At 42.9% G+C, this 27,245-nt stretch overlaps 1 protein-coding gene across 4 annotated transcripts in view; it reads left to right on the top strand.

The window, feature by feature from the left end:
- The first annotated feature begins 12,747 nt into the window (after positions 1–12,747).
- gria1b (glutamate receptor, ionotropic, AMPA 1b) overlaps positions 12,748–27,245 on the top strand; it is a 163,532-nt gene continuing 149,034 nt past the window's right edge. For 2 of the 4 annotated variants that reach the window (XR_004562544.1, XM_034177631.1), the window contains exons 1-2: positions 12,748–13,053; positions 24,860–24,994. Coding sequence is in view for 3 of the 4 variants with exons in the window: in XM_034177631.1 (XP_034033522.1) it covers positions 12,969–13,053; positions 24,860–24,994 (220 nt within the window). In the remaining variant the exon portion in view is untranslated. The remainder of the gene's footprint in view (positions 13,054–24,859; positions 24,995–27,245) is intronic. The other 2 variants (XM_034177629.1, XM_034177628.1) reach the window with 2 other exon arrangements.

The raw sequence follows: 27,245 nt of genomic DNA, 5'->3' as shown, positions 1-27,245 counted from the left end.
ACCTCTGGAGCTGTGTGGCTCCTTTCAGCCTTTATTTTAGAAATACGAGGTCTGTCCATAAAGTATCGTACCTTTTTATTTTTTCAAAAACTATATGGATTTCATTCATATGTTTTTACATCAGACATGCTTGAACCCTCGTGCGCATGCGTGAGTTTTTCCACGCCTGTCGGTGACATCATTCGCCTGTGAGCACGCCTTGTGGAAGGTGTGGTCCCGCCCCCTCGTCGGATTTTCATTGTCTGGAAATGGCGGAATGAAAAGGACTTTTTTCCATCAGAATTTTTTCAGAAGCTGTTAGAGACTGGCACCTAGAAACCATTTGAAAAATTTATCTGGCTTTCAGTAAAAATTTTACGGGCTTCACAGAGAATAAGGACTTTAACTACAGCTTTAAGGACCCCTTTAAGGACGGTCGGTGCGCCGCGCTGTGAGCTACGACGATGCGGCACAAACCACTGGATCATTTCTAAGCTGATGGCTCTGTGGATACAAGACCATCGTGTGCTCTTTCTCTGGTTATCACAAGACCTGGACATCAGCCATTTTCCGGCAGATTTCACTTTTAACAAGAGATGTTGTCATGGAAAGCCGCGCGGAGGCTTCGCGCGTCACGACCGATTCGCTGATGAAGCGAGACAAAGGAACCCCTCTGTTTCGGAGTGTTAGAGGACACGTTGGGACATGCCTATCTCGGCTTTCAGTGCTTACCAGTCGAGTGAGTATAAAATAACTTGTGGAGAGCTGGACATGTCCCAAAGATTGTGACAGTCAGTAACGGTTACTTTTTTTAGACCAAGCAGAGGAAAAAAATATGGAATCACTCAATTCTGAGGAAAAAATTATGGAATCACCCTGTAAATTTTCATCCCCAAAACTAACACCTGCATCAAATCAGATCTACTCGTTGACATTGACCCTATGCCATGACATTGACCCTATGTGTCTTTTTACAAGGAATGTTTTTGCAGTTTTTGCTGTATGGCAAGATGCATTATCATCTTGAAACATCCCCAAACATCCTTTCAATTGTCCAAAATATCAACGTAAACTTGTGCATTTATTGATGATGTAATGACAGCCATCTCCCAAGTGCCTTTACCTTACATGCAGCCCCATATCATGTTCTCTTCAGGCAGTCATCATTATAAATCTCATTGGAACGGCACCAAACAAAAGTTCCAGCATCATCACCTTGCCCAATGCAGATTCGAGATTCATCACTGAATATGACTTTCATCCAGTCATCCACAGTCCACGAATGCTTTTCCTTAGCCCATTGTAACCTTGTTTTTTTCTGTTTAGGTGTTAATGATGGCTTTCGTTTAGCTTTTCTGTATGTAAATCCCATTTCCTTTAGGCGGTTTCTTACAGTTCGGTCACAGACGTTGACTCCAGTTTCCTCCCATTCGTTCCTCATTTGTTTTGTTGTGCATTTTTCAATTTTTGAGACATATTGTTTTAAGTTTTCTGTCTTGACGCTTTGATGTCTTCCTTGGTCTACCAGTATGTTTGCCTTTAACAACCTTCCCATGTTGTTTGTATTTGGTCCAGAGTTTAGACACAGCTGACTGTGAATAACCAACATCTTTTGCAACATTGTATGATGATTTGCTCTCTTTTAAGAGTTTGATAATCCTCTCCTTTGTTTCAATTGACATCTCTCGTGTTGGAGCCATGATTCATGTCAGTCCACTTGGTGCAACAGCTCTCCAAGGTGTGTTCACTCCTTTTTAGATGCAGACTAACGAGCAGATCTGATATGATGCAGGTGTTAGTTTTGGGGATGAAAATTTACAGGGTGATTCCATAATTTTTTCCTCAGAATTGAGTGATTCCATATTTTTTTCCTCTGCTTGGTCTAAAAAAGTAACCGTTACTGACTGTCACAATCTTTTTTTCTTGATTTCTTATAGTGTTTCTTAAAGCCAGAAAGTTGCCATTTGAAATGACTTTAGTTTTGTGTCATGTCTGTGATCTGCTTTTTTCCTACAAAATTAAACAACTGAATGAACATCCTCAGAGGCTGGCGATTCCATAATTTTTGCCAGGGGTTGTAGAGCAAAATGTTGCAAAAAAATTTAAAATCTAAAATAAAACTCAAATGCTACATTGGATGGACTGAAAACAAGAGCCTGAGGAACCTACAAAGACTTTGATTGATAGGTTTGAGGCATCAGGTGCAAAGTCCCCGACTATCATCAGTGCAAGCAATGCTTGACAGTAGCTGAAAATTCACTGAAGTTGTTAGTAGTGGATACGTGTTAGATGAAAACGTGGGTCATTCTTTGAATAATCACTCCACACCCATGCATGGCTCCTTCTTCATCCTTCATTATTCAGTGGGAGCCAGGCTTAACATTTATGAAAATTTTTGTTCAAAATGAAATATAGTTGGATGTTACAGACACAGAGATGTTATAACAGCAAATGTGTTTGATATAGATCATATACAGTAAAAACAGAACAGGTCCCAGTACTAATCCCTGTGGAACACCACACACTCGAAGGGGGTAGAACTGTTCACCACTGAGTGATTGACACTTGTCTGTAATATATGATGTATACCAGCAGATCCTAATTTGGTTCCTCGGGGACCCTGTAAGCTGCATATTTTTCCTCTCTGCTCTTCCCTAAGATGGTTAACTCATCAGGTCTTGATTGTCTGTGCGAATATGAATGAACTTATCACCTTTTGGCAGAGCAGGGACAGAAGAAAAATGTGCAGGTTAGAGGTCCCTGGGGATCGGAATTATAAATGTCTGATCTAAAACTCTCCCTGACTGACCCATAAATACTGAGTACATGTTGTAGACTGTTATAAAACTGTCAGGCTTCTTCTGGTGTGTACAGAGAATGAAGTGTATTTGTTTGCTGACACTGGTGAGCAGTGCAGCAGTACTTCATCATAGTGTTTGTCCCATCAGCTGGTTGGCTGCAGTGTTCACGTAAGATGACAGGAGAGCAACTGTGACACACAAAGAACAACGCAACAACCGCGGCATCAAACATTCTCCATTCTGTGCCAGCCCGATTATGGGCATGCTCTCTCTCTCTCTCTCTCTCTCTCTGCTGGACAGCACAATGCATTCAGTTATTCATCCACTCCTCAGCGTGTGTGATCAGATGTAAACATTGTTCTTTCATCAGCCTACAGTCTCTGTGACATAATTGAACATAAAGAACAGAGAACCTGAAGGCAAATGAGCCACCAGCATTTCTAACCTCTCATGTCCCAAAACTAACCCTCACACACCGACTGCACAAAGATCTTCACACAGATTATGGTGCAGAAGAGTTAATTCCACTGATTATATACAGTCTAGAGGAATCACAGCGTGTAAAGGGAATGGGCGGGCACAGGCCTCAGTTGAACAACCGTGATGTCTGATCCCTCATAAGGCACTGCATCAAGAATTGGCATTCATCAATAGCTGATATAACCACATGAGCAAGGGAATACTTTGGAAAACCTTAGTCAAGCAATATAATACAAAGTTACATTCACAAATGCCACTTAATTCTTTACTGTTTAAAACAGGAGCTTAATTTGAACCTTGTCCAGAAATGGCATCGACTTCTCTGGGCTCACAGGTATCTAGTTTGGACATTCAGTATTGCGGTCAAATGAATCAGTATTCCAGATCTTTTTTGGAAGAAATGGGCACCATGTGATCTGAACCAAAAATGAAAAGGACCGTCCAGACTGTGATCAGCAACAAGTCTAAAATCCAGGGTCTGTCCTGGACTGGAGGTGTGTCAGTGTCCTTGATAAAGGTCATTTATACTCTGTGATGCAGCAGTAATGCAGAATAGTACAGTGAGATTTTAGAGCAACACATGCTGCCTTCAAGATGACATTTTTTCAAGGGACATCCATGCATTTTTCAACAAGGTGATACAAAACCATATTCTGCACAAATTACGGTGCATCCAGAAAGTGTTCACAGCATTTCACTTTTTCCATGATGATACGATTTTTTGTTTTGGTTTGGGTTTTTTTTTTTTGCAACTTTATTTAAAAAAACAACTAAGAAATCACATGTACACAAGTATTTACAGCCTTTGCTGAATACTTTGTTGATGCACCTTTGGCAGCAATTATCTGCAACCGGTTACTTTGACTTCATGCTTGGTTTGTGCTCTGACTGTCCACTGTGGGACCTTATATGTAGACAGGTGTGTGTCTTTCCAAATCATGTCCAAACAACTGAATTTACCCCAGGTGGACTCCAATTAAGCTGCAGAAACATCTCAAGGATGATCAGTGGAAACAGGAGGCACCTGAGCTCAACTGTGAACTTCATGGCAAAGACTGTGAATACTTTTGTACATGAGATTTCTCAGTTGGTGGATGTAATAAAATCATTGCTATTTATTTATTTATTTGTTTGTCTGTTAGCAGGATTACATCAAAACTCCTGCACGGATTTTGACAAAACCTTCACCACAGATAGATATTAGGTCATGAAAGAATCTACTGAATTTGAAAATACTTGATCTGGATTCTGGATCAAGATTTCACTTTATATAGGCTTTTAAGGATTACGTCAAAACTTCTTCACAGATTCTCACTAAATTTGTACCATAGATAGATATTAAGGCATGGAAGACTCCATTGAATTTTGAAGGTGATCCGGATCCAGACTGGCTGATGTAAAAAAAAAAAAAAAAAAAATTCTGATTGCTCTTGTTTTTAATAAATTTGCAAAAACTGGCCTGAGTGAGAATGTGTGGAGAATTTTGAAATGAAAAATGAAACAATGATGAGCCCATGCTGCTGAACATCTTAAGCCATGTTTGCAGGAAAAATCATGCCTGAATTACAGGAATGGATAAAAAAAAAAGAACAAATAATATGTATTTTACCAGAAAAAAAAAAAAAAAGATTAATGACTGAAGTCTGTAAATTAATACAAACAACAACAACCCCAATTCCAATGAAGTTGGGACGTTGTATAAAATGTAAATAAAAACAGAATACAATGATTTTCAAATCCTCTTCAACCTATATTCAATTGAATTCACCACAAAGACAAGATATTTAATGTTCAAAGTGATTAACGTTATTGTTTTTGTGCAAATATTTGCTCATTTTGAAATGGATGCCTGCAACAAGTTTCAGTAAAGCTGGGACAGTGGTATGTTTACCACTGTTTTACATCACCTTTCCTTCTAACAACACTCAATAAGCCTTTGGGAACTGAGTGTTGTGAAAGTGTAGGGACACGGACCCACAACAGGGGGCGTAAATGAACGGACAATGGAATAAGACAAAATACAACAATTTAATGTTGTGAATGTGCACAACAGAACAACAGACAATAGGATAGGATAGAAGACGCCCATCCAGAGAAAGCCGGATTCCACACGTCTTCCACTGCCAACGGATCTGGAGCACTCCTGAGCCACCAAGCGCTGAGTCCCCAGGTGGCCACTGCCTCCTGCTGTCAGATCGAGTACTACTGACAGAAAAAACAGACAGGTGATGGTGGGTGTGTGCACACCCAGCAAACAGTCAGAAACGGGTGGGAAACACCTCCACCTCTTAATCACAGTTTACGTGCAGATCCTGTCGGCAAAGTTCGTCGCCTCCAACCGAGGAGCGGAGTACGCCAACTCCCCACACACGACTACTCCATACAAACAGGTACATCTGCAACAATACTATTAGACACAGAAGCAAAAGACGTTACTAATGTGTTACTTCAGCCTGAGTTGTTTACCTGTTGGGTAGAACGATTTCTCGGCAGTGAGGTGAAGATGCTGCCCGGCTTTTATGGAGATGTGGTTGATGATGATGAGTGACAGATGGTGCTTGTTGATGAGTGACAGCTGCCACTCCCGGTTGCTCCGGCGCCCTCTCGTGCCTGAAGCCCGCACTTCAGGCAGGGCGCCCTCTGGTGGTGGGCCAGCAGTACCTCCTCTTCAGCAGCCCACACAACACTGAGAACACTAATTGTTGAAGCTTTGTAGGTGGAATTCTTTCCCATTCTTGCTTGATGTACGACTTCAGTTGTTCAACAGTCCGGGGTCTCCGTTGTCGTATTTTACACTTCATAATGTGCCACACATTTTCAATGGGTGACAGGTCTGGACTGCAGGCAGGCCAGTCTAGTACCCGCACTCTTTTACTACGAAGCTACATTGTTGTAACACGTGCAGAATGTGGCTTGGCATTGTCTTGCTGAAATAAGCAGGGACGTCCCTGAAAAAGACGTTGCTTGGATGGCAGCATGTGTTGCTCCAAAACCTGGATGTACCTTTCAGCATTAATGGTGCCATCACAGATGTGTAAGTTGTCCATGCCATGGGCACTAACACACCCCCATACCATCACAGATGCTGGCTTTTGAACTTTGCGCTGGTAACAATCTGGATGGCCTTTTTCCTCTTTTGTCCAGAGGATACGACATCCGTGATTTCCAAAAACAATTTGAAATGTGGACTCATCAGACCACAGCACACTTTTCCACTTTGCGTCTGTCCATTTTAAATGAGCTTGGGCCCAGAGAAGGCGGCGGCATTTATGGATGTTGTTGATGTTTAGCTTTCACGTTGCATGGTAGAGTTTTAACTTGCACTTGTAGATGTAGCGACGAACTGTGACAATGGTTTTCTGAAGTGTTCCTGAGCCCACGCGGTAAGATCCTTTACACAATGATGTCGGTTTTTAATTCAGTGCTGCCTGAGGGATCGAAGGTCACGGGCATTCAGTGTTGGTTTTCAGCCTTGCTGCTTACATGTAAAAAGTTCTCCAGATTCTCTGAATCTTCTGATTATATTATGGACTGTAGATGATGGAATCCCTAAATTCCTTTCAATTGAACATTGAGATACATTGTTCTTAAACTGTTTGTTGTGTGGGCCACTGAAGAGGAGGTACTGCTGGCCCACCACCACAAGATGGCGCCCTGCTTGAAGTGCGGGCTTCAAGAACAAGAGGGCGTCGGAGCGACCAGGAGTGACAGCTGTCACTCATCATCCGTACCAGCTGTCACTCATCCACTACTCATCACCACCACCATAAAGGCCGGACTGCAACTCCACCTCCCCGCCGAGAAATCAACTACCAATCAGGTAATTTTCTCTGCTGAACAAAAACATTGTGTAATAGTCTGAACTTCTTTTGCAGCCGTTATCCTGTGGTGTTTGCCTTATCTGTGGGATTGGCGTTTGGTGTGATCAGCGACGGCTTCGCTTCACACTCCAACCAGATAAGTGGTTAGACAGGAGCTGCACGAGTGTGTGATTGGAGGTGGAGGTGCTCCCTCCTTTACTTAATACAGACTGTGGGATTACTGAGTGTGCGACCTCACACTCATCTGGACTGTCTCTGTTCTCTGCCAGCAGTACCGGGTCTGACTGCTGAAGACAGCGGTCACCTGGGGCGCAGGGCTTGGCGGCTCCGGTGTTCTTCAGCTCCGTTGGCGGTGGAAGCTGTGTGGATCCGGCTTTTCTCTCGCCAGGCGTCTTCTATCGTCGAGCCTGCCCACACGTCACCTGGTGTATGATTGACAGTCACTGTATTGTTATTGTCTGTACATCGTTGTGTGATTCACAACATTAAATTGTTACTTTTTGGCTTATCCATTGTCCGTTCACTAACGCCCCCTGTTGTGGGTCCGTGTCACGACACTTTCACAACACTGTTGACTATTTTTTCACACAGTTCTTCACAAAGTGGTGATCCTCGCCCCATCTTTGCTTGTGAACGGCTGAGCCTTTTGGGGATGCTCCTTTTATACCCAGTCATGACACTCACAATTAGTGTCCTCAGTTCCCAAATGCTTATTGAGTGTTGTTAGAAGGAAAGGTGATGTAACCCAGTGCTAAACATACCACTGTCCCAGCTTTTTTGAAACGTGTTGCAGGCATCCATTTCAAAATGAGCAAATATTTGCACAAAAACAATAAAGTTTATCAGTGTGAACATTAAATATCTTGACTTTGTGGTGTATTCAATTGAATACAGGTTGAAGAGGATTTGCAAATCATTGTATTCTGTTTTTATTTACATTTTACAAAACGTCCCAACTTCATTGGAATTGGGGTTGTACAAATAAAGGTTATTATAAAATTCCCATTTGTTAATCAAAGGCCACGTCCAGTGTTTTGATCAGATGTTGTAGGTATCAAACAGGATACATGGTGAGTCACGTATCCTAACACACCTGATTAAAAGACAAACAGGAAACAGTACTTATAGTAAGAGCATCTGACAAACTTTGAGCCGCTGTTACTGAGGAGGAAGACAAGGGTTTGTCTTCTATTCAGCTGATCCTCCCACGTGGCGCTCGTCTGGTCGTGAGTGCAGATAAATTAATTAGGCAGGATGTGGCTGAGAGAGGCTGATCATTCTCCTCTCTGACTGGCTCATCTGTGAATTGAAAGGGATTATCAGCGTTCCCATTTTCCTTATGTGGGAAAAATGTTTAGGAGGAGAGTATCTGCTCCCGGACAACTTTACGATCTGGAGGCTTTCATTTTGCTTTTATATACTCAACAAAAATATAAACGCAACACTTTTGGTTTTGCTCCCATTTTGTATGAGATGAACTCAAAGATCTAAAACTTTTTCCACATACACAATATCACCATTTCCCTCAAACACTGTTCACAAACCAGTCTAAATCTGTGATAGTGAGCACTTCTCCTTTGCTGAAATAATCCATCCCACCTCACAGGTGTGCCATATCAAGATGCTGATTAGACACCATGATTAGTGCACAGGTGTGCCTTAGACTGCCCACAATAAAAGGCCACTCTGAAAGGTGCAGTTTTGTTTTATTGGGGGGGATACCAGTCAGTATCTGGTGTGACCACCATTTGCCTCATGCAGTGCAACATATCTCCTTCGCATAGAGTTGATCAGGTTGTCAATTGTGGCCTGTGGAATGTTGGTCCACTCCTCTTCAATGGCTGTGCGAAGTTGCTGGATATTAGCAGGAACTGGTACACGCTGTCATATACGGCGGTCCAGAGCATCCCAAACATGCTCAGTGGGTGACATGTCCGGTGAGTATGCCGGCCATGCAAGAACTGGGACATTTTCAGCTTCCAAGAATTGTGTACAGATCCTTGCAACATGGGGCCGTGCATTATCCTGCTGCAACATGAGGTGATGTTCTTGGATGTTGGCACAACAATGGGCCTCAGGATCTCGTCACGGTATCTCTGTGCATTCAAAATGCCATCAATAAAATGCACCTGTGTTCTTCGTCCATAACAGATGCCTTCCCACACCATAATCCCACCGCCACCATGGGCCACTCGATCCACAACATTGACATCAGAAAACCGCTCACCCACACGATGCCACACACGCTGTCTGCCATCTGCCCTGGACAGTGTGAACTGGGATTCATCCGTGAAGAGAACACCTCTCCAACGTGCCAAACACCAGCGAATGTGAGCATTTGCCCACTCAAGTCGGTTACGACAACGAACTGGAGTCAGGTCGATACCCCGATGAGGACGACGAGCATGCAGATGAGCTTCCCTGAGACGGTTTCTGACAGTTTGTGCAGAAATTCTTTGGTTATGCAAACCGATTGTTTCAGCAGCTGTCCGAGTGGCTGGTCTCAGACGATCTTGGAGGTGAACATGCTGGATGTGGAGGTCCTGGGCTGATGTGGTTACACGTGGTCTGCGGTAGTGAGGCTGGTTGGATGTACTGCCAAATTCTCTGAAACGCCTTTGGAGACGGCTTATGGTAGAGAAATGAACATTCAATACACGAGCAACAGCTCTGGTTGACATTCCTGCTGTCAGCATGCCAATTGCACGCTCCCTCAAATCTTGCGACATCTGTGGCATTGTGCTGTGTGATAAAACTGCACCTTTCAGAGTGGCCTTTTATTGTGGGCAGTCTAAGGCACACCTGTGCACTAATCATGGTGTCTAATCAGCATCTTGATATGGCACACCTGTGAGGTGGGATGGATTATCTCAGCAAAGGAGAAGTGCTCACTATCACAGATTTAGACTGGTTTGTGAACAATATTTGAGGGAAATGGTGATATTGTGTATGTGGAAAAAGTTTTAGATCTTTGAGTTCATCTCATACAAAATGGGAGCAAAACCAAAAGTGTTGCATTTATATTTTTGTTGAGTAGAATCCACTTCAGTGTCACAACATCTGAAAGCACAGACGGTTTTTAGGCTGAAAAATGATCCAGTCAATCAAATCATCCTTCATATACATGCAGGTTATAGGTGAAGGAAACTTTAAGAAATTGTCCAGGTCTCTATTTGTAATAGAGCTCTTGATCTCAATGGGACTAACCTGGTTAAATAAATAAATAAACACACACGTGTATATATATATATATATATATATATATATATATATATATATATATATATATATATATATATATATATATATATACGAGGTCTCTTAGATAATAAACCGACCCTTTTATTTTTTTTTTAACTATATGGATTTGAATGACATGCGATTACACCAATCATGCTTGAACCCTCGTGCGCATGCGTGAGTTTTTTTCACGCGTGTCGGTGACGTCATTTCCCTGTGGGCAGGCCTTGAGTGAGATGTGGTCCCGCCCTCTCGGCTGAATTCCTTTGTTTCACACGCTGCTCGAGACGGCGCGCGTTGCTTTATCAAAATTTTTTCTGGACCTGTGAGGAATATCCGAGTGGACACTATTCGAGAAATTAAGATGGTTTTCTGTGAAAAGTTTAACGGCTGACGAGAGATTATGGGGTGTTTCTGTCAGTGTAAGGACTTCCCACGGAGCGGGACGTCCTGCAGCGCTTCCAGGCGCCGTCGTCGGCCTGTTTCGAGCTTAAAACATCCTAATTTAAGGCTTAATTCACCCAGGACATCGTGAGAGAACAGAGAAGATTCAGAAGAGGCCGGCATGAGGAATTTATGCGGACATTCCACTGTTTAAGGACATTTTTTTAATGAAAGACGTATGCGCAAATTCGCCGAGTCGTTTCCGTGACGACTCGGCAAATCTGTGTGCGCCGCGACAGGAAAAACACCTCCGTGTTGAAAACCATTTGTAGAATTCAGGCGGCTTTTAATGGCTTTCAACAAGTGAGTAACTGAGAAATTGTTTAACAGCTTGGGCATGTTCCAACTTGCCCGTTAAGGTTTCCAACGGAGGTGTTTTTCCTGCCGCGACCCCCCGCGGTCGGGTCCAGCCCGACATGCGACTCTGCCCGCACGTTCTTTCATTACAAAATGACCGTTAACAATGGAATGTCCGAATAAACTCCTCATGCCGACTTCTTCTGAAAGTTCTCTGTTCTCTGACGACTTACTGCGTCAACAGAGCCTGAAATGTGGAAGTTTCAACTTGAAACGGCGAGACGCTGCCGCCTCGAAGCGCAGATCGCTGTCAGGCGCCGTGGACCGTCCTTAAAGCGACACTACCAGACCAAAATCTCTCATCAGCCGTTAAAATTTTTACCGAAAACCAGCTGAATTTATTGAATGGTGTCCACTCAGTTGTGCCTTACAGTTTTGAAAAAATTTTTATCAAACAAAGCAACAGTCTCTGAGCCATTCCTAACAATGAAAAAACGACGAGAGGGTGGACGACTCCTCACTCAAAGCCTGCCCACAGGCGAATGACGTAACCGACAGGCGTGAAAAAACTCTCGCATGCCCACGAGGGTTCAAGCATGTCTGATGTAATCACACGTGATTCAAATCCATATGGTTTTTGAAAAAATAATAAGGTCGGATACTTTTCTAATAGACCTCGTGTATATATATATATATATATATATATATATATATATTTCGCGGCAGTCTTTGCTTCAGTGTCCACACTGTTTAAAGCACTGTGAAGCTGCGGGAATACGTAAATCAATACATACCTTTTTCCTTTGCTCGTTTCTCCTTTTCTTCTTTCTTTTTCTTTCGAAATTGGGCACCTGATGGCTTTGATCGTTTCCTATCCATGATTATGTCTTACTCCGTTTCGACCACCTCCTCGTCCAAACATTGAATGATTCTCCTCTCCCCCTGCAGAAACTCTGCACTGTGCAGCGTTGCTCACGCGAGAGGTGAGATGGGGGGGGCGCTCTGCCGTAACGTAACCACGAACTCCCCCGTCAGGGCAACCCCCCCCCCCCCCCCCGTTTTATTTATTTATTTTTTGGACAGGTTTTTTTTTTTTTCGCACGCTCGTGCCCCCCCCCCCCGCGATGCCCGGTCGGCCTGCTTCCAGGACCGCCCCTGTCTATAATTATTCAATACACCAGGGTCAAGATTAGATTTCTTAATGAATGGTTTAATCACTGCACATTTAATGGCAAAATGCCATTCATTTGGTCCAAGGAGATGATTAAATGAATGCCATTCTGACCAAAAAATGCATCTCAGTGGGTGAGTTGGATGTCATTCATACCAAAACAAAAGCAAAATAAAACAAAACAAAAAAACATTGCAGAATAAGTGTCTGAATAAATAACTAAGTAGTAACTCTGGTAAAGTTTACAAAGAAATCCTTTGTAAATCTTTTGCATGTTTGTTGTGTATATTTTCAAAATAAATCAAATATCTGTACATGATGAATAATTCTTCCCCCAGCAGACGTCTGTTTTCAGTGCGTGTTAAAAATTAACTATGCTGGTCAAATTGTTCCAGAAAGAACAAAGGGAAGAAAACTGTGACGAACATCCCTGGTCTCCCCTACTGCCGGAGAGAGAGAGAGAGAGAGAGAGAGAGAGAGAGAGAGAGAGAGAGAGAGAGAGAGAGAGAGAGAGAGAGAGAGAGAGATTTTCTTTCGAGAGAGAGAGATTTTCTTTCGGATCCGTGGTGTCGCAGCTGCAGAGTTCTGGTCTCTGATGGACGCTGGAACACGGAATCAGACTCTGAGAGACCAGAGAACTGGATCCGGCTGAGGAGGACTGGATCCGGCTGAGGAGGACTGGATCCGGCTGGGCTGGATGGGATCACGCCGGCTGCGCTGCTGGCTGGAGGAACCATGCGCAGCTTCTCCTCAGTCCTCCTGCTGCTGGTTCTGTTCGGGTTCTGCAGCAGCACAACTTTCCCAGCTAATATCAACATCGGTGAGTGTGATCCTGGATCAGGACAGACTCATTTCCACCTCAGGTTCATGTGTCTCAAAGGCTGGTTCGTGGTTTTCTTGGTTCCTCTGAGGGAGAAGATGTTTAACTCTTCTATACAGTTTGAAGAAAACGTTCCTGTTGTCTCATATATAGCGGAACATTTTTTGTTCTGCTGGAAAATTCCCATTTCCACACAGCGAGTCGTAATTTCTGTTTCCTCTCTATAAGAATTCGATTTTAAAATTGCTTTTTTATTTTATTTATTTTTAATGTTTTTTTTTTATTAAAAACACTTAAAATATTGTCACATCTTTTCTAAAGTGTTTTCTATTTTCTTTGATCATTCTTAATATATCAATCCATGTAAAAATTCTCATTTTTGTGTTTAATTCTTACAATATTCCAGGTGGGATTTTTAATGGCATTTTAATTTAATAGAATTTTAAATTAAATACAAATATTTGCACAATAGGTGCATCTGCAACTCTGAATGTTCATTAGGGCTGTGCGTGCGTGTGTGTATGTGTGTGTGTGCGTGTGCGTCTGTGTGTGTGCGTGCGTGCGTGCGTGCACGCTCCATGCGCCACTTCAGTTTCTTTTCAGTTAATTTTAAAAAAGCCTAAAATCTCAGAGTTGTCGGTGGGTTTTCCACAATCACAAGATATTATATACTACCATTAATTTAAAATATATATATATATATATATATATATATATATACAGTGTCCAGGGTTTTATTTGTGCACGTTGAGATTATTTGGTGATTAAAGGAGATGTTGTTGCATTCAGTCTTTATTTCTGTCTGCAGATATTCACGGTGTCCATAGTAACAGGTCCTATCATGTTCCTAAAACCCTGTATGCAGGGGCGTAGGTTTGCATATGGACCATAGGGACAAGTCACAACCAATATTTTGGGATGGCAAAATAGTCCCTACCAATATTTAGCATTTTTGTTTATATAACAAAATCATTCACTATTTTTTTGCGAACTCGATACTATAATTTTAGTCGTCACGTTTTGTGTTTTCGACGTGTCAGAGTGACAGGGTTACCCATGTTGCAATTTCATTGGCTCACGTTCTTCTCACATGGACGTAAACAAAGCGCATCTCGTGGCAGGCAGTGCTTCATTTGTAAAGTGGGAGGTCCCGGAGCGCAGAGGATGGGTGGCTCCGGTGCAGTGTTGCCAGATGTACGATAATTATCGTATTTGTACGATAGTTTTGCCATCTGTACGATCTATAATGGGAAAAAACCCAAATATGTACGATAATTTCAGTTGGTTGCCCAAACACGCATCTCTCTCTGACACCCAAGAATCATTTTGCAGGCGTTGCACTCAGGCGGCATTAAAGACACACCACACACAGGGCTGCTGCAGGCTTTGGGCTGCTGGGACAGTCATTTGAATGAGTTCCCATCCAATCTCTGCAGGACAGGACAGGAAGATTCCCCAACCAACATCTTTTTTTTTTTTTTTTCGAAACTGTATTACAACAAATGCAATAACAAACGAACAAAACACAAGAGCAAAGAGATATACAAGAAAAATAAAAAAAAGTTCAAGTTCCTTATGGAAGTGTCAACATTTTTTCTGTGTTCACCAAAATCTGCACAAGTGGCATCGGATGACAACAGCGACCTCGAGGTTGAATTCGACTCATTCTAGTCTGGTAATTAACACATGTTTGTGTTAATTCACAGTCTGTTAGTGCATTTGCTTGTGCATTTGCGTTCTTTTTGTGCCATAGTTTCCCCATTAATATAATTACTGTTTAAAAATGTGACATAAAATTCTTTGTAAATTTTAAAAAAAAAAGCTAAAATAGCTACGTTGTATGCGTTTTGTTTGTGTACGATAATTTCTCCCAAAATACGATCATTTTGAGGTTTTGGTACGATAGTTTCATATTTCATATCTGGCAACACTGCTCCGGTGCAGAAAAACAAGAAGGGCGGGGGGGGAGGGGTTGCGAACAATACTGTGCGCCACACTTAAAATAAACTGCACACCCACACAAACACGCACACACACCTTCACAAATGACACTAACATCCTGCCTTTTCCTCAAAAAATACTACATTTATGTTTGCTGTCTGTCTATGTACTTTTCTGTCACTTTTGCGCTCTTTTTCATACTTTTCCCTCGTTTCTAAAGTCACCGAACGCACTTTACCGTAATATATGCAACATATAGCACACTGTTGGAAAGCACGGGTTCTTGGCTTGCTGTCAGTGTTGAAATTTTTCAGAGTGAGGGCTTACATGAGAACTTACGGTAATGAGAATCAGCGGCGCACTAGTGTGAAACTTCCGTGTTTTTCCTCTGCGTTATGACATCACAGGCTTACGTTTACCGTAATACACCATATATATAATTGGAAATCCCTTTTTTTTTGGCAAATTAGGTTGCCAGATACCTAAAACTGCATTATTGATGAAGAGAATAGATACATCTTGTTTGCAAAAACTTTTTTTTTTTTTTTGTTAGCTCCACAAGTATTTTTTTTTGTTGTTGTCTTGTTCTCTCAGGTGTAGGTCTATAGAATAGATTCGTGATTTTGGGTGCAATTTTGTTATTTAAGCTATTTGTTTGTTTGCCTACACACTTAATATTGTAAATAAAGTGTTAAATTATTCAGCATTATGTCGTCATATGTTATGTACTATGCTGTACTTGTGCGTCTAATGGTATGAGTGGGTTAGGGGGTGGTGGTGGTGAGCAGGGGGGCCGGGTGGGGTGTGTGGTATTGTCCCTACCAAAGCTGAGACCAAACCTACGCCCTTGCCTGTATGTATGTGTGTGTGTGTGTGTGTGTGTGTGTGTGTGTGTGTGTGTGTGTGTGTGTGTGTGTGTGTGTGTGTGTGTGTGTGTGTGTGTGTGTGTGTGTGTGTGTGTGTGTCAGAAAGGCAGAGGATTTTAGGAACAGTGTCTGGGCACTTTACTCAGCAGTCCTGTGCCGGAGCCTGCGGCTGGGGTTCCCTCTCCGGTTAGCGCTCATTTATTTCCACTACTGACTCATTTAGTGTCTCAGAGCTCCTGCAGCATCTGATGATGATGATGATGATCATGATGATGATGATGAAGATAAAGATGATGAAAATAAGATGATGATGATGATGATGAAGATAAAGATGATGAAAATAAGATGATGATGATGATGATGATGATGATAATGATGAAGATAAGGTTATGAAAATAAGATGATGATGATGATGTTGAAGATACATGATGATGATGATGAAGATATGATGATGATGATGATAAGATGATGAAGATAAGATGATGATGTGATGATAGATGATGAAGATAAGATTATGATGATGATGATGTTGAGGATAGATGATGATGATGTGATGATGATGATGTTGAAGATAGATGATGATGATGTGATGATGATGATGTTGAAGATTGATGATGATGATGAAGATGGTGGTCACTATGGTGATGTGTATGCAGGTTCTCGGTATTCCTGAAACATTCCAAAAGTATTTCTGGTGGGAATTCAACTCTCAACACTCAAATGAATTAAGTTTGTCCAACTTAAATTTACAAGCCGGTCTGAATGTTACTTCTGTTCATTTGGTTCATGCCACAGTCCATAAAAAGTGACTATAAAAAGTCCTTTGTTGGCGTTTCAGGTGTTTCCATGTATTTTTTTTTTTTTTTGCATCAAATGTAAAAATTAAATGAATGAATCCTTTTTCTTCATACAAAATGACAAATGATATTGACTCTTTCCTTATAACCAGGAGGGGGCCCCGATGATGTGCTGTCATTACATCTCATAGACATTTGTGAATGTGCCTCTGGCAGTACGGTTGCTAGGCAACCATCACTTTAATTGTCTTTGATTAATGGAAGAATCGACTTAATGCCTTCAATAGCAACAAGACGGAACAGAGATTAAAGGCAACTTTAATCCTGCTCGCTGATCTCGACTTTATCTCCTTAACAGTAGAAGCTCATGTTTGCAAAGTATTTGAACAGTGTAGGAAGGAAGGAAGGAAGGAAGAGATGTTAAATTTGGAAGGTCCATAAGTATTTGGACACTGACTGTCCCATCTCTGTCTTCATGATGACTTGGTTGCCACACTTACTGTTGCTAAGCAACAGGACAGTCATCATTTGCACAGGCACACACACGCGCGCACACACACACGCACACACACACACACACAACAAAATTTTATATTTAAGATGTGAAAACAAATCTGCACATGATTTAAATGAAGCAAAAATATCAAATCTTATCGGTGAACCGGAGAAGCACTTGACCTACGGCAAAACCAAATCATCACTTTTACAGCCGCACAGCGCTCAGCCTGTCAGTGGGCGGAGCTTAGATCATTTCTAAGTCAGTGATATGTGCTTCAGTTAAATTAGTGATGGACTGTGAGTTGATCCGTCTGATTAATGACATAACTAAGAGGCGCCTGGTCTCTGAGTGGCTCAAGGTTAAAGGACAAGAGTTGAGCAAGAATGTCACATACTGTGTGCGTGTGTGTGTGTGTGTGTGTGTTTGGGGGTTGGGGGGTCAGTGCCTGGTGCATCATGGGCAGCGTGGACATCTGTGAAAGCTCCATAATTTCATGTGTCATTTGTAAAGACTAACTAAATAAATAAATCTTCTGGGTTCCTGTCCACCATAAACCTGTGCAGAGGAGCCACAGACAGACAGACATCTGTGTATCTACAGTGTCTCCAATCACAGCCGCAGACGCCTGTCTGTCCCTGAGAGCTGTCACGGGTGTCTTGGTGGCTTCCCTCACGTGTCTCCTCTGTGCATGGTTGCTCAGTTTTTTTTGGAGGAGCACTCTTTCCAGTTTAAAGTCTGCGTTCATTTAGTGTAACTGCAGAAGATGTGGAGCACTTAAAATCAAGTGGAGGCTTTTTATGTGATGGTGTGTCGAAGAAATAACGAGGGAACAACCTCCGCTCACAAAAGAGGCCTGCTGAGATCAAGATGACTAACTTCCTCTTAAAGCAGGCCCTCATCCACCACGGCTGACGCTGCATCTGCTGCACAGGATGAGAGATTTGTGTGAACAGTTTTCATAGAAGGTCAGAGTGTTTCAGTTAAAACTAACTCGACACAGCAGAGGAATGTGATGACCGAGTCAGAGTTCAGGACGGGATGATTCTCTGAAAACCATAAACAGGAGCAGAAAATAAAAAAAACAAAGAGAAGAACGTCTTCACGGTGTGTCAGACTTGGACATGATTCAGGGAATCAGAGCTGTGCCTTCATGCAAGACGTCATCTTCAACGTGTTCCCTCACGCCAAGCAGGGTTCATCATTTTCAGCTTCCATGTCTGAGCGTCCACAATCAGGATCCACAACTTCACCAGCTTCAAACCTGGGATTCCACATAAAGTCTCTGTAAGTCCAGCAGTAGACCCAGCTGATATGTTATAGACGGAGATATATCACCGGGACTGCACTGTAACGCCCATACATCTATGATGTTGTCTTATGAGCACTGTGAGTCCATAGTATCTCAACCCCGCCTCCTCTCTGTGTCTTATCGTTTTCCAGCAGCGTGAAGTGGACATGGCACTGCTCAGTAACTTTTATGGTTCAGTAATTTGGAGCAGAGCACCGTCTGTAAATGCTGCTCGACGCAAATTATATCAAACAGCAGCAGCACGTCCAGTCTGTTCCATCATCTACAGCAGCACATCCAGAGTGTGTCCATGTCCAACCCTACGGTCACTTTAGCTACAAGTGGTGACCTGCTGTTCATTTGCCACCAGAGGGGGCGTTTTGTGATGGCAAGAGAAAACGGTCGCTCTGCTGCCCGCTAGGCGGGGCCAGTAAATAGACTGGAGGCCTATTTTATGCAAATGCTGAGTGCCGTGATACAATGACAGCCAATCAGAGTGAAAAGGCAGTGTGATGTCAGCTGACTGCTCCCTCGAGCACGCTAATCCAAGATGGTAGAAAACACTGGGAAATATCTAATTTCTGTATAAATCTAATATCTTTCTCATAACACTTTAAAATCTAAACATGCTGTTTTTGTAACCAGATAAAACTCTGACATGATTTACAGGAACGCCACTGAAAGATGTCAGACTGAAACAAATCAAGTGAGCTTTGGTTCTGTGAAGCAGTTGAGCTTCAAAGAGTCAAAGGAACAGGGTGTGGTTTTCCCACGAGCCGGCCACGCCCCCGGGAACGCCCATCCAGAGACAAACGTTTGTCACCCTCATTTGTACCTAATGTGATCTCTCTCTCTCTCTCTCTCTCTCTGGCCTTCCTCATCTCTGAAGATATGGTCCCAGTTGCAGTAGTGGAACAAGAAGACTTTAAAAAGCTGCTAAAAACAACTGACTCACTCCTGTCTTTTCCATTTCTTGTTTGTTTGCACAACTGTGCTTTGGTTCTTCTTCAAATAAAAGTGTTTGTGACATCACCATCCAGTGAAAACGGAATATTTTGCCCATTTCATTTAAGATGCAGACATATATAACGTTCACTCTGAGAACACCAGCTGCTATGACTGTTGTCTTTGGGAGGACGTTCTGCACAGTGAAGTCATGGGCGGCATGGTGGATTAGTGGTTAGCACTGTTGCCTCACAACAAGAAGGTCATGGATTCGACTCCCACCTGTGGTCTTTCTGTGTGGAGTTTGTGTGAGTTTCCTCAGGTTGCCCGGTTTCCTCCCACATCCAAAGACATGCAGGTGAACTGGAGACTTTATATTTGTCCAGGTCTCCTTTGTAAAAGAGGTCTCAATGGGACTAACCTGGTTAAAAAAAAATAAAAAAATTTCTTTGTGATTAAAATAGCCACATTTCAATCTGACAGACATTTTGTAGTGTTGGAATCTCAGAAATGAAAATATGTGGAACATTCCAACTTCTTGAAAATGAGGTGGGCTTCATAGATAATTGGCAAAGCTTCTGGGGAAAACCTGGTCTTGTTAGGAGAGACGGCATCCATCCCACTTTGGATGGAGCAGCTCTCATTTCTAGAAATCTGGCTAATTTTCTTAAATCCTCCAAACCGTGACTATCCAGGGTTGGGACCAGGAAGCAGAGTTGTAGTCTTACACACCTCTCTGCAGCTTCTCTCCCCCTGCCATCCCCTCATTACCCCATCCCCGTAGAGACGGTGCCTGCTCCCAGACTACCAATAACCAGCAAAAATCTATTTAAGCATAAAAATTCAAAAAGAAAAAATAATATAGCACCTTCTACTGCACCACAGACTAAAACAGTTAAATGTGGTCTATTAAACATTAGGTCTCTCTCTTCTAAGTCCCTGTTGGTAAATGATATAATAATTGATCAACATATTGATTTATTCTGCCTAACAGAAACCTGGTTACAGCAGGATGAATATGTTAGTTTAAATGAGTCAACACCCCCGAGTCACACTAACTGTCAGAATGCTCGTAGCACGGGCCGGGGCGGTGGATTAGCAGCAATCTTCCATTCCAGCTTATTAATTAATCCAAAACCCAGACAGAGCTTTAATTCATTTGAAAGCTTGTCTCTTAGTCTTGTCCATCCAAATTGGAAGTCCCAAAAACCAGTTTTATTTGTTATTATCTATCGTCCACCTGGTCGTTACTGTGAGTTTCTCTGTGAATTTTCAGACCTTTTGTCTGACTTAGTGCTTAGCTCAGATAAGATAATTATAGTGGGCGATTTTAACATCCACACAGATGCTGAGAATGACAGCCTCAACACTGCATTTAATCTATTATTAGACTCTATTGGCTTTGCTCAAAAAGTAAATGAGTCCACCCACCACTTTAATCATATCTTAGATCTTGTTCTGACTTATGGTATGGAAATAGAAGACTTAACAGTATTCCCTGAAAACTCCCTTCTGTCTGATCATTTTTTAATAACATTTACATTTACTCTGATGGACTACCCAGCAGTAGGGAATAAGTTTCATTACACTAGAAGTCTTTCAGAAAGCGCTGTAACTAGGTTTAAGGATATGATTCCTTCTTTATGTTCTCTAATGCCATATAACAACACAGTGCAGAGTAGCTACCTAAACTCTGTAAGGGAGATAGAGTATCTCGTCAATAGTTTTACATCCTCATTGAAGACAACTTTGGATGCTGTAGCTCCTCTGAAAAAGAGAGCTTTAAATCAGAAGTGTCTGACTCCATGGTATAACTCTCAAACTCGTAGCTTAAAGCAGATAACCCGTAAGTTGGAGAGGAAATGGCGTCTCACTAATTTAGAAGATCTTCACTTAGCCTGGAAAAAGAGTCTGTTGCTCTATAAAAAAGCCCTCCGTAAAGCTAGGACATCTTTCTACTCATCACTAATTGAAGAAAATAAGAACAACCCCAGGTTTCTTTTCAGCACTGTAGCCAGGCTGACAAAGAGTCAGAGCTCTATTGAGCTGAGTATTCCATTATCTTTAACTAGTAATGAGTTCATGACTTTCTTTGCTAACAAAATTTTAACTATTAGAGAAAAAATTACTCATAACCATCCCAAAGACGTATCGTTATCTTTGGCTGCTTTCAGTGATGCCGGTATTTGGTTAGACTCTTTCTCTCCGATTGTTCTGTCTGAGTTATTTTCATTAGTTACTTCATCCAAACCATCAACATGTTTATTAGACCCCATTCCTACCAGGCTGCTCAAGGAAGCCCTACCATTATTTAATGCTTCGATCTTAAATATGATCAATCTATCTTTGTTAGTTGGCTATGTACCACAGGCTTTTAAGGTGGCAGTAATTAAACCATTACTTAAAAAGCCATCACTTGACCCAGCTATCTTAGCTAATTATAGGCCAATCTCCAACCTTCCTTTTCTCTCAAAAATTCTTGAAAGGGTAGTTGTAAAACAGCTAACTGATCATCTGCAGAGGAATGGTCTATTTGAAGAGTTTCAGTCAGGTTTTAGAATTCATCATAGTACAGAAACAGCATTAGTGAAGGTTACAAATGATCTTCTTATGGCCTCGGACAGTGGACTCATCTCTGTGCTTGTTCTGTTAGACCTCAGTGCTGCTTTTGATACTGTTGACCATAAAATTTTATTACAGAGATTAGAGCATGCCATAGGTATTAAAGGCACTGCGCTGCGGTGGTTTGAATCATATTTGTCTAATAGATTACAATTTGTTCATGTAAATGGGGAATCTTCTTCACAGACTAAAGTTAATTATGGAGTTCCACAAGGTTCTGTGCTAGGACCAATTTTATTCACTTTATATATGCTTCCCTTAGGCAGTATTATTAGACGGTATTGCTTAAATTTTCATTGTTACGCAGATGATACCCAGCTTTATCTATCCATGAAGCCAGAGGACACACACCAATTAGCTAAACTGCAGGATTGTCTTACAGACATAAAGACATGGATGACCTCTAATTTCCTGCTTTTAAACTCAGATAAAACTGAAGTTATTGTTCTTGGCCCCACAAATCTTAGAAACATGGTGTCTAACCAGATCCTTACTCTGGATGGCATTACCCTGACCTCTAGTAATACTGTGAGAAATCTTGGAGTCATTTTTGATCAGGATATGTCATTCAAAGCGCATATTAAACAAATATGTAGGACTGCTTTTTTGCATTTACGCAATATCTCTAAAATCAGAAAGGTCTTGTCTCAGAGTGATGCTGAAAAACTAATTCATGCATTTATTTCCTCTAGGCTGGACTATTGTAATTCATTATTATCAGGTTGTCCTAAAAGTTCCCTAAAAAGCCTTCAGTTAATTCAAAATGCTGCAGCTAGAGTGCTGACGGGGACTAGAAGGAGAGAGCATATCTCACCCATATTGGCCTCTCTTCATTGGCTTCCTGTTAATTCTAGAATAGAATTTAAAATTCTTCTTCTTACTTATAAGGTTTTGAATAATCAGGTCCCATCTTATCTTAGGGACCTCGTAGTACCATATCACCCCAATAGAGCGCTTCGCTCTCAGACTGCAGGCTTGCTTGTAGTTCCTAGGGTTTGTAAGAGTAGAATGGGAGGCAGAGCCTTCAGCTTTCAGGCTCCTCTCCTGTGGAACCAGCTCCCAATTCAGATCAGGGAGACAGACACCCTCTCTACTTTTAAGATTAGGCTTAAAACTTTCCTTTTTGCTAAAGCTTATAGTTAGGGCTGGATCAGGTGACCCTGAACCATCCCTTAGTTATGCTGCTATAGACGTAGACTGCTGGGGGGTTCCCATGATGCACTGTTTCTTTCTCTTTTGCTCTGTATGCACCACTCTGCATTTAATCATTAGTGATCGATCTCTGCTCCCCTCCACAGCATGTCTTTTTCCTGGTTCTCTCCCTCAGCCCCAACCAGTCCCAGCAGAAGACTGCCCCTCCCTGAGCCTGGTTCTGCTGGAGGTTTCTTCCTGTTAAAAGGGAGTTTTTCCTTCCCACTGTAGCCAAGTGCTTGCTCACAGGGGGTCGTTTTGACCGTTGGGGTTTTACATCATTATTGTATGGCCTTGCCTTACAATATAAAGCGCCTTGGGGCAACTGTTTGTTGTGATTTGGCGCTATATAAAAAAAAAATTGATTGATTGATTGATTGAACTCATCCATGTGGAGCATTTTCCACTGGGGACAAATGTTGCTGGTGTGACTCCGCCCACTGTTTTTTGGCCACAGTGGTTCTTGTCTGTTTGTGTGGTTGTTTGTTTGCAGCGCTGTCTGTGTGTCCTTCAGTCCTATGTTGCTCGCAGTAACGTGTCTGAGTGCAGGAGAAAACGCTTTGACTGGGTTTGCTGACATCGAGTGTCTGTGGATGATGAGCTGCAGAGCTGTTTATTCTCCTAAAATGTAAAAATAATGTGAGTCATCAGAGCGTGGCTGCAGGTTGCACTCAGGTTTCCTGCTGATGTGGCATCATGTCGAACTAACCTGGATTTCAATGGAATAAAATCACTTCTGCAGCCGTCTGAGCCTCACGCACACAGGCTGACCAATCAGGCTGCAGAACCAGTAGCAGCACAGGTCCTGATGCTGAAAACACAACATCAGGATTCAGGCCAGATGTTTGGACACTGTGGCACAGACTGTCTTCACCAATAAATGCATAAGTAAAAATAACAATCAGGCGTGGGAGCACTGCCACACCTACTCCACCAGGGGGCCCAGCAGGCCAAAGTAAGTATTCAGCACCTACAAAAAAAAAAGACTCACCTGATGAACTGCAATATATGGAGACCAAAAAAAAAAAAAAAAGAACATATTTGCAGGAAAAGTAGATTTAATTCAGCTTGGACAAACTCTATTCATTAGATGGAAATCAAGCACAAAACTTAGCTGATTAACTCTTTTTTTTCCAGTGAGTGGCCACAACTGACAGATCAAATAGGCTTTTTTTTTTTAAAAAATCAAACTTTTATTTTGTACATTTTTAAATTTAATTAATTCATTTTTGTAAATTAAAAAATGTAAATTTAATTATATATATATATATTTTTTTTTTATTTATTTATTTTTTTTTTCACTTATTTTTCAGCTTTACCACCAAATTTTGAAGTGAATATTTAAAAGTGTGTGACATTCCCTGACTATGAGTCTGTGTATTTATGGTCTGGTTTTGGACAGCTTGGTCAGTATTTATGATTTCCGGCGTCCTCTCGGTGATGTCCAGTCATGTGACCCTCCCTGAGGTGGAAGCAGAAGCTCCTCATCCTCTTTTTCTGCCACATGTTTTTCTGTTCTTCTCATTCACACCAAATTGCTCGCAGATGTTCGTAAATGTGAAAACAGACCCATTAAAAGACATCCACAGGAGGCGGATTCTATTTTGTCCACATTGTTTGGACACAAACTGATTCTTGCTGTGTCTTTGTCCTTCAGGAGGCCTTTTCCCACCCGGCTCCCATGAGTATGAGGTCTTTCGCTTTGCTCTGGCCCAATACCAGGACGTCGCCAAACTGGTGCCACAGGTGGACATGGTGGACACTGGCAGCAGCTTCGCCATGACCTACGCCTGTGAGTTCACTGCCACAGCACCCAGCTCTCCGTCCTCTGTTTTGTGTCAGGAAATGTTTTCTTCTGTCCATTCAAAAGCAGCCTTCATTCTGCGGTGACGGCGGACGTACTGGCGGAGCATCAGGTGGAAAGACTTACGCAAACACAGACTCTCTTTAACCGTGTGAATCCGTTTAATTACGGTAAACGGACCGCACTTACATAGCACTTTCTATCTATATCAGAAGCCCAAAGCGCTTTACAGTAATGACTCACATTCACCCATTCACACACACACACACACACACCGATGTCAGGGTGCTGCCATGTGTGATGGAGGCCAGCAGGAGGCACTGTGCATATGGTAGTCCCCAAACCTCACTCCCCTGACAGCTAAAAGGGTTCTCTGGCCACTCAGGTCAGAGTCGAGATTTTAGCCGACTGGTCAGAGCGTCTGCCTCCAGTGCTGGAGATCGTGTCCCGAGTCACCAACAAGCACAACGCAGAATGAAGAGGGAGTGCAGCCGCTACACACAGGGAGCAACCTGGGGATTAAGGATGTTGCCCAAGGGCCCTTAGTGATTTCCCAACTAGATGGGGGGTTTGAAACAAGGATCCTTTGGTCACAAGCCCACTGCTTAACCACAACACCATCCCCGCCCAGCCACTAATAAAAACTTATCTTCATAACTCTAAATACATTACTCAGGGTGATAAAAATGCACAGCGCCACTCCGGCGTGTCAGACAGATCACAGAGATGATTAATGCATAATCTTGCTCCTTCTGCAGACATCAGCTCACAGCCTGGACTCTCTGTGCCATTAAAACCACATCAGGTGACACAGACGAGTTTATCGTCTGAGCTCAGAGTTTTAACCAAACAAAAGTAACTCAGCAATATTTTACACTGAGCTGTTTCATGTCCAGGTGCAGTCATTCATTCATTCATTCATTCATTCATTCATTCATTCATTCATTCATTCATTTTCCATTGCTTTTTTGGCTCACAGTGGCAGCAGACCAAGCAGCTCATCCTGTATCCATCCATCCATCCATCCATCCATCCATTTTCTTCCGCTTTATCCGGAGTCGGGTCGCGGGGGCAGCAGCTCAAGCAAAGCCACCCAGACCTCCCGATCCACACACACCTCCCCCAGCTCCTCTGGGGGAACCCCAAGGCGTTCCCAAGCCAGCTGAGAGATGTAGTCCCTCCAGCGTGTCCTGGGTCTTCCCCGGGGCCTCCTCCCAATGGGACGTGCCCGGAACACCTCTCCAGCAAGGCGTCCAGGGGGCATCTGGAAAAGATGCCCGAGCCACCTCAACTGACTCCTTTCGACGTGGAGGAGCAGTGGCTCGACTCCGAGCTCCTCCCGAGTGACCTAGCTCCTCACCCTATCTCTAAGGGAGTGGAGGAAACTCATCTCGGCTGCTTGTACTCGCGATCGCCTTCTTTCGGTCATGAGCCAAATCTCATGACCATAGGTGAGGATCAGAACGTAGATCGATCAGTAAATCGAGAGCTTTGCTCCCCTACTCAGCTCTCTCTTCACCACGACGGTCCGATACAGCGATCGCTTCACTGCAGACGCTGCACTGATCCGTCTATCGATCTCACGCTCCATCCGTCCCTCACTCGTGAACAAGACCCCAAGATACTTAAACTCCTCCACTTGAGGCAAGGACACTCCACCGACCTGAAGAGGGCAAAGCACCTTTTTCTGGTCAAGAACCATAGCCTCGGATTTGGAGGTGCTGATCTTCATCCCGGATGCTTCACACTCGGCTGCAAACCGCCCCAGTGCATGCTGAAGGTCCTGATTTGACGAAGCCAACAGAACCACATTGTCCGCAAACAGCAGAGACGAGATTCTGTGGTTCCCAAACCAGACCCCCTCTACACCCTGGCTGCGCCTAGAAATTCTGTCCATAAAAATAAGGAACAGAACCAGTGACAAAGGGCAGCCCTGGCGAAGGTCAACGTGCACTGGAAACAGGTTTGACTTACTACCGGCAATGCGAACCAAGCTCCTGCTGCGGTCGTACAGGGACCGGATAGCCCTTAGCAAAGGACCCCAGACCCCGTACTCCCGGAGCACTCCCCACAGGGTGCCCCGAGGGACACGGTCAAACGCCTTCTCCAGATCCACAAAACACATGTGGAATGGTTGGGCGAACTCCCATGAACCCTCGAGCACCCGATGGAGCGTGTAGAGCTGGTCCAGTGTGCCACGACCAGGACGAAAACCACACTGCTCCTCCTGAATCCAAGG

This window comes from Thalassophryne amazonica, chromosome 9 (genome assembly GCF_902500255.1).
Source record: "Thalassophryne amazonica chromosome 9, fThaAma1.1, whole genome shotgun sequence".
NCBI lineage: Eukaryota > Metazoa > Chordata > Actinopteri > Batrachoidiformes > Batrachoididae > Thalassophryne > Thalassophryne amazonica.
This window is presented reverse-complemented; position numbering and strand designations above follow the sequence as displayed.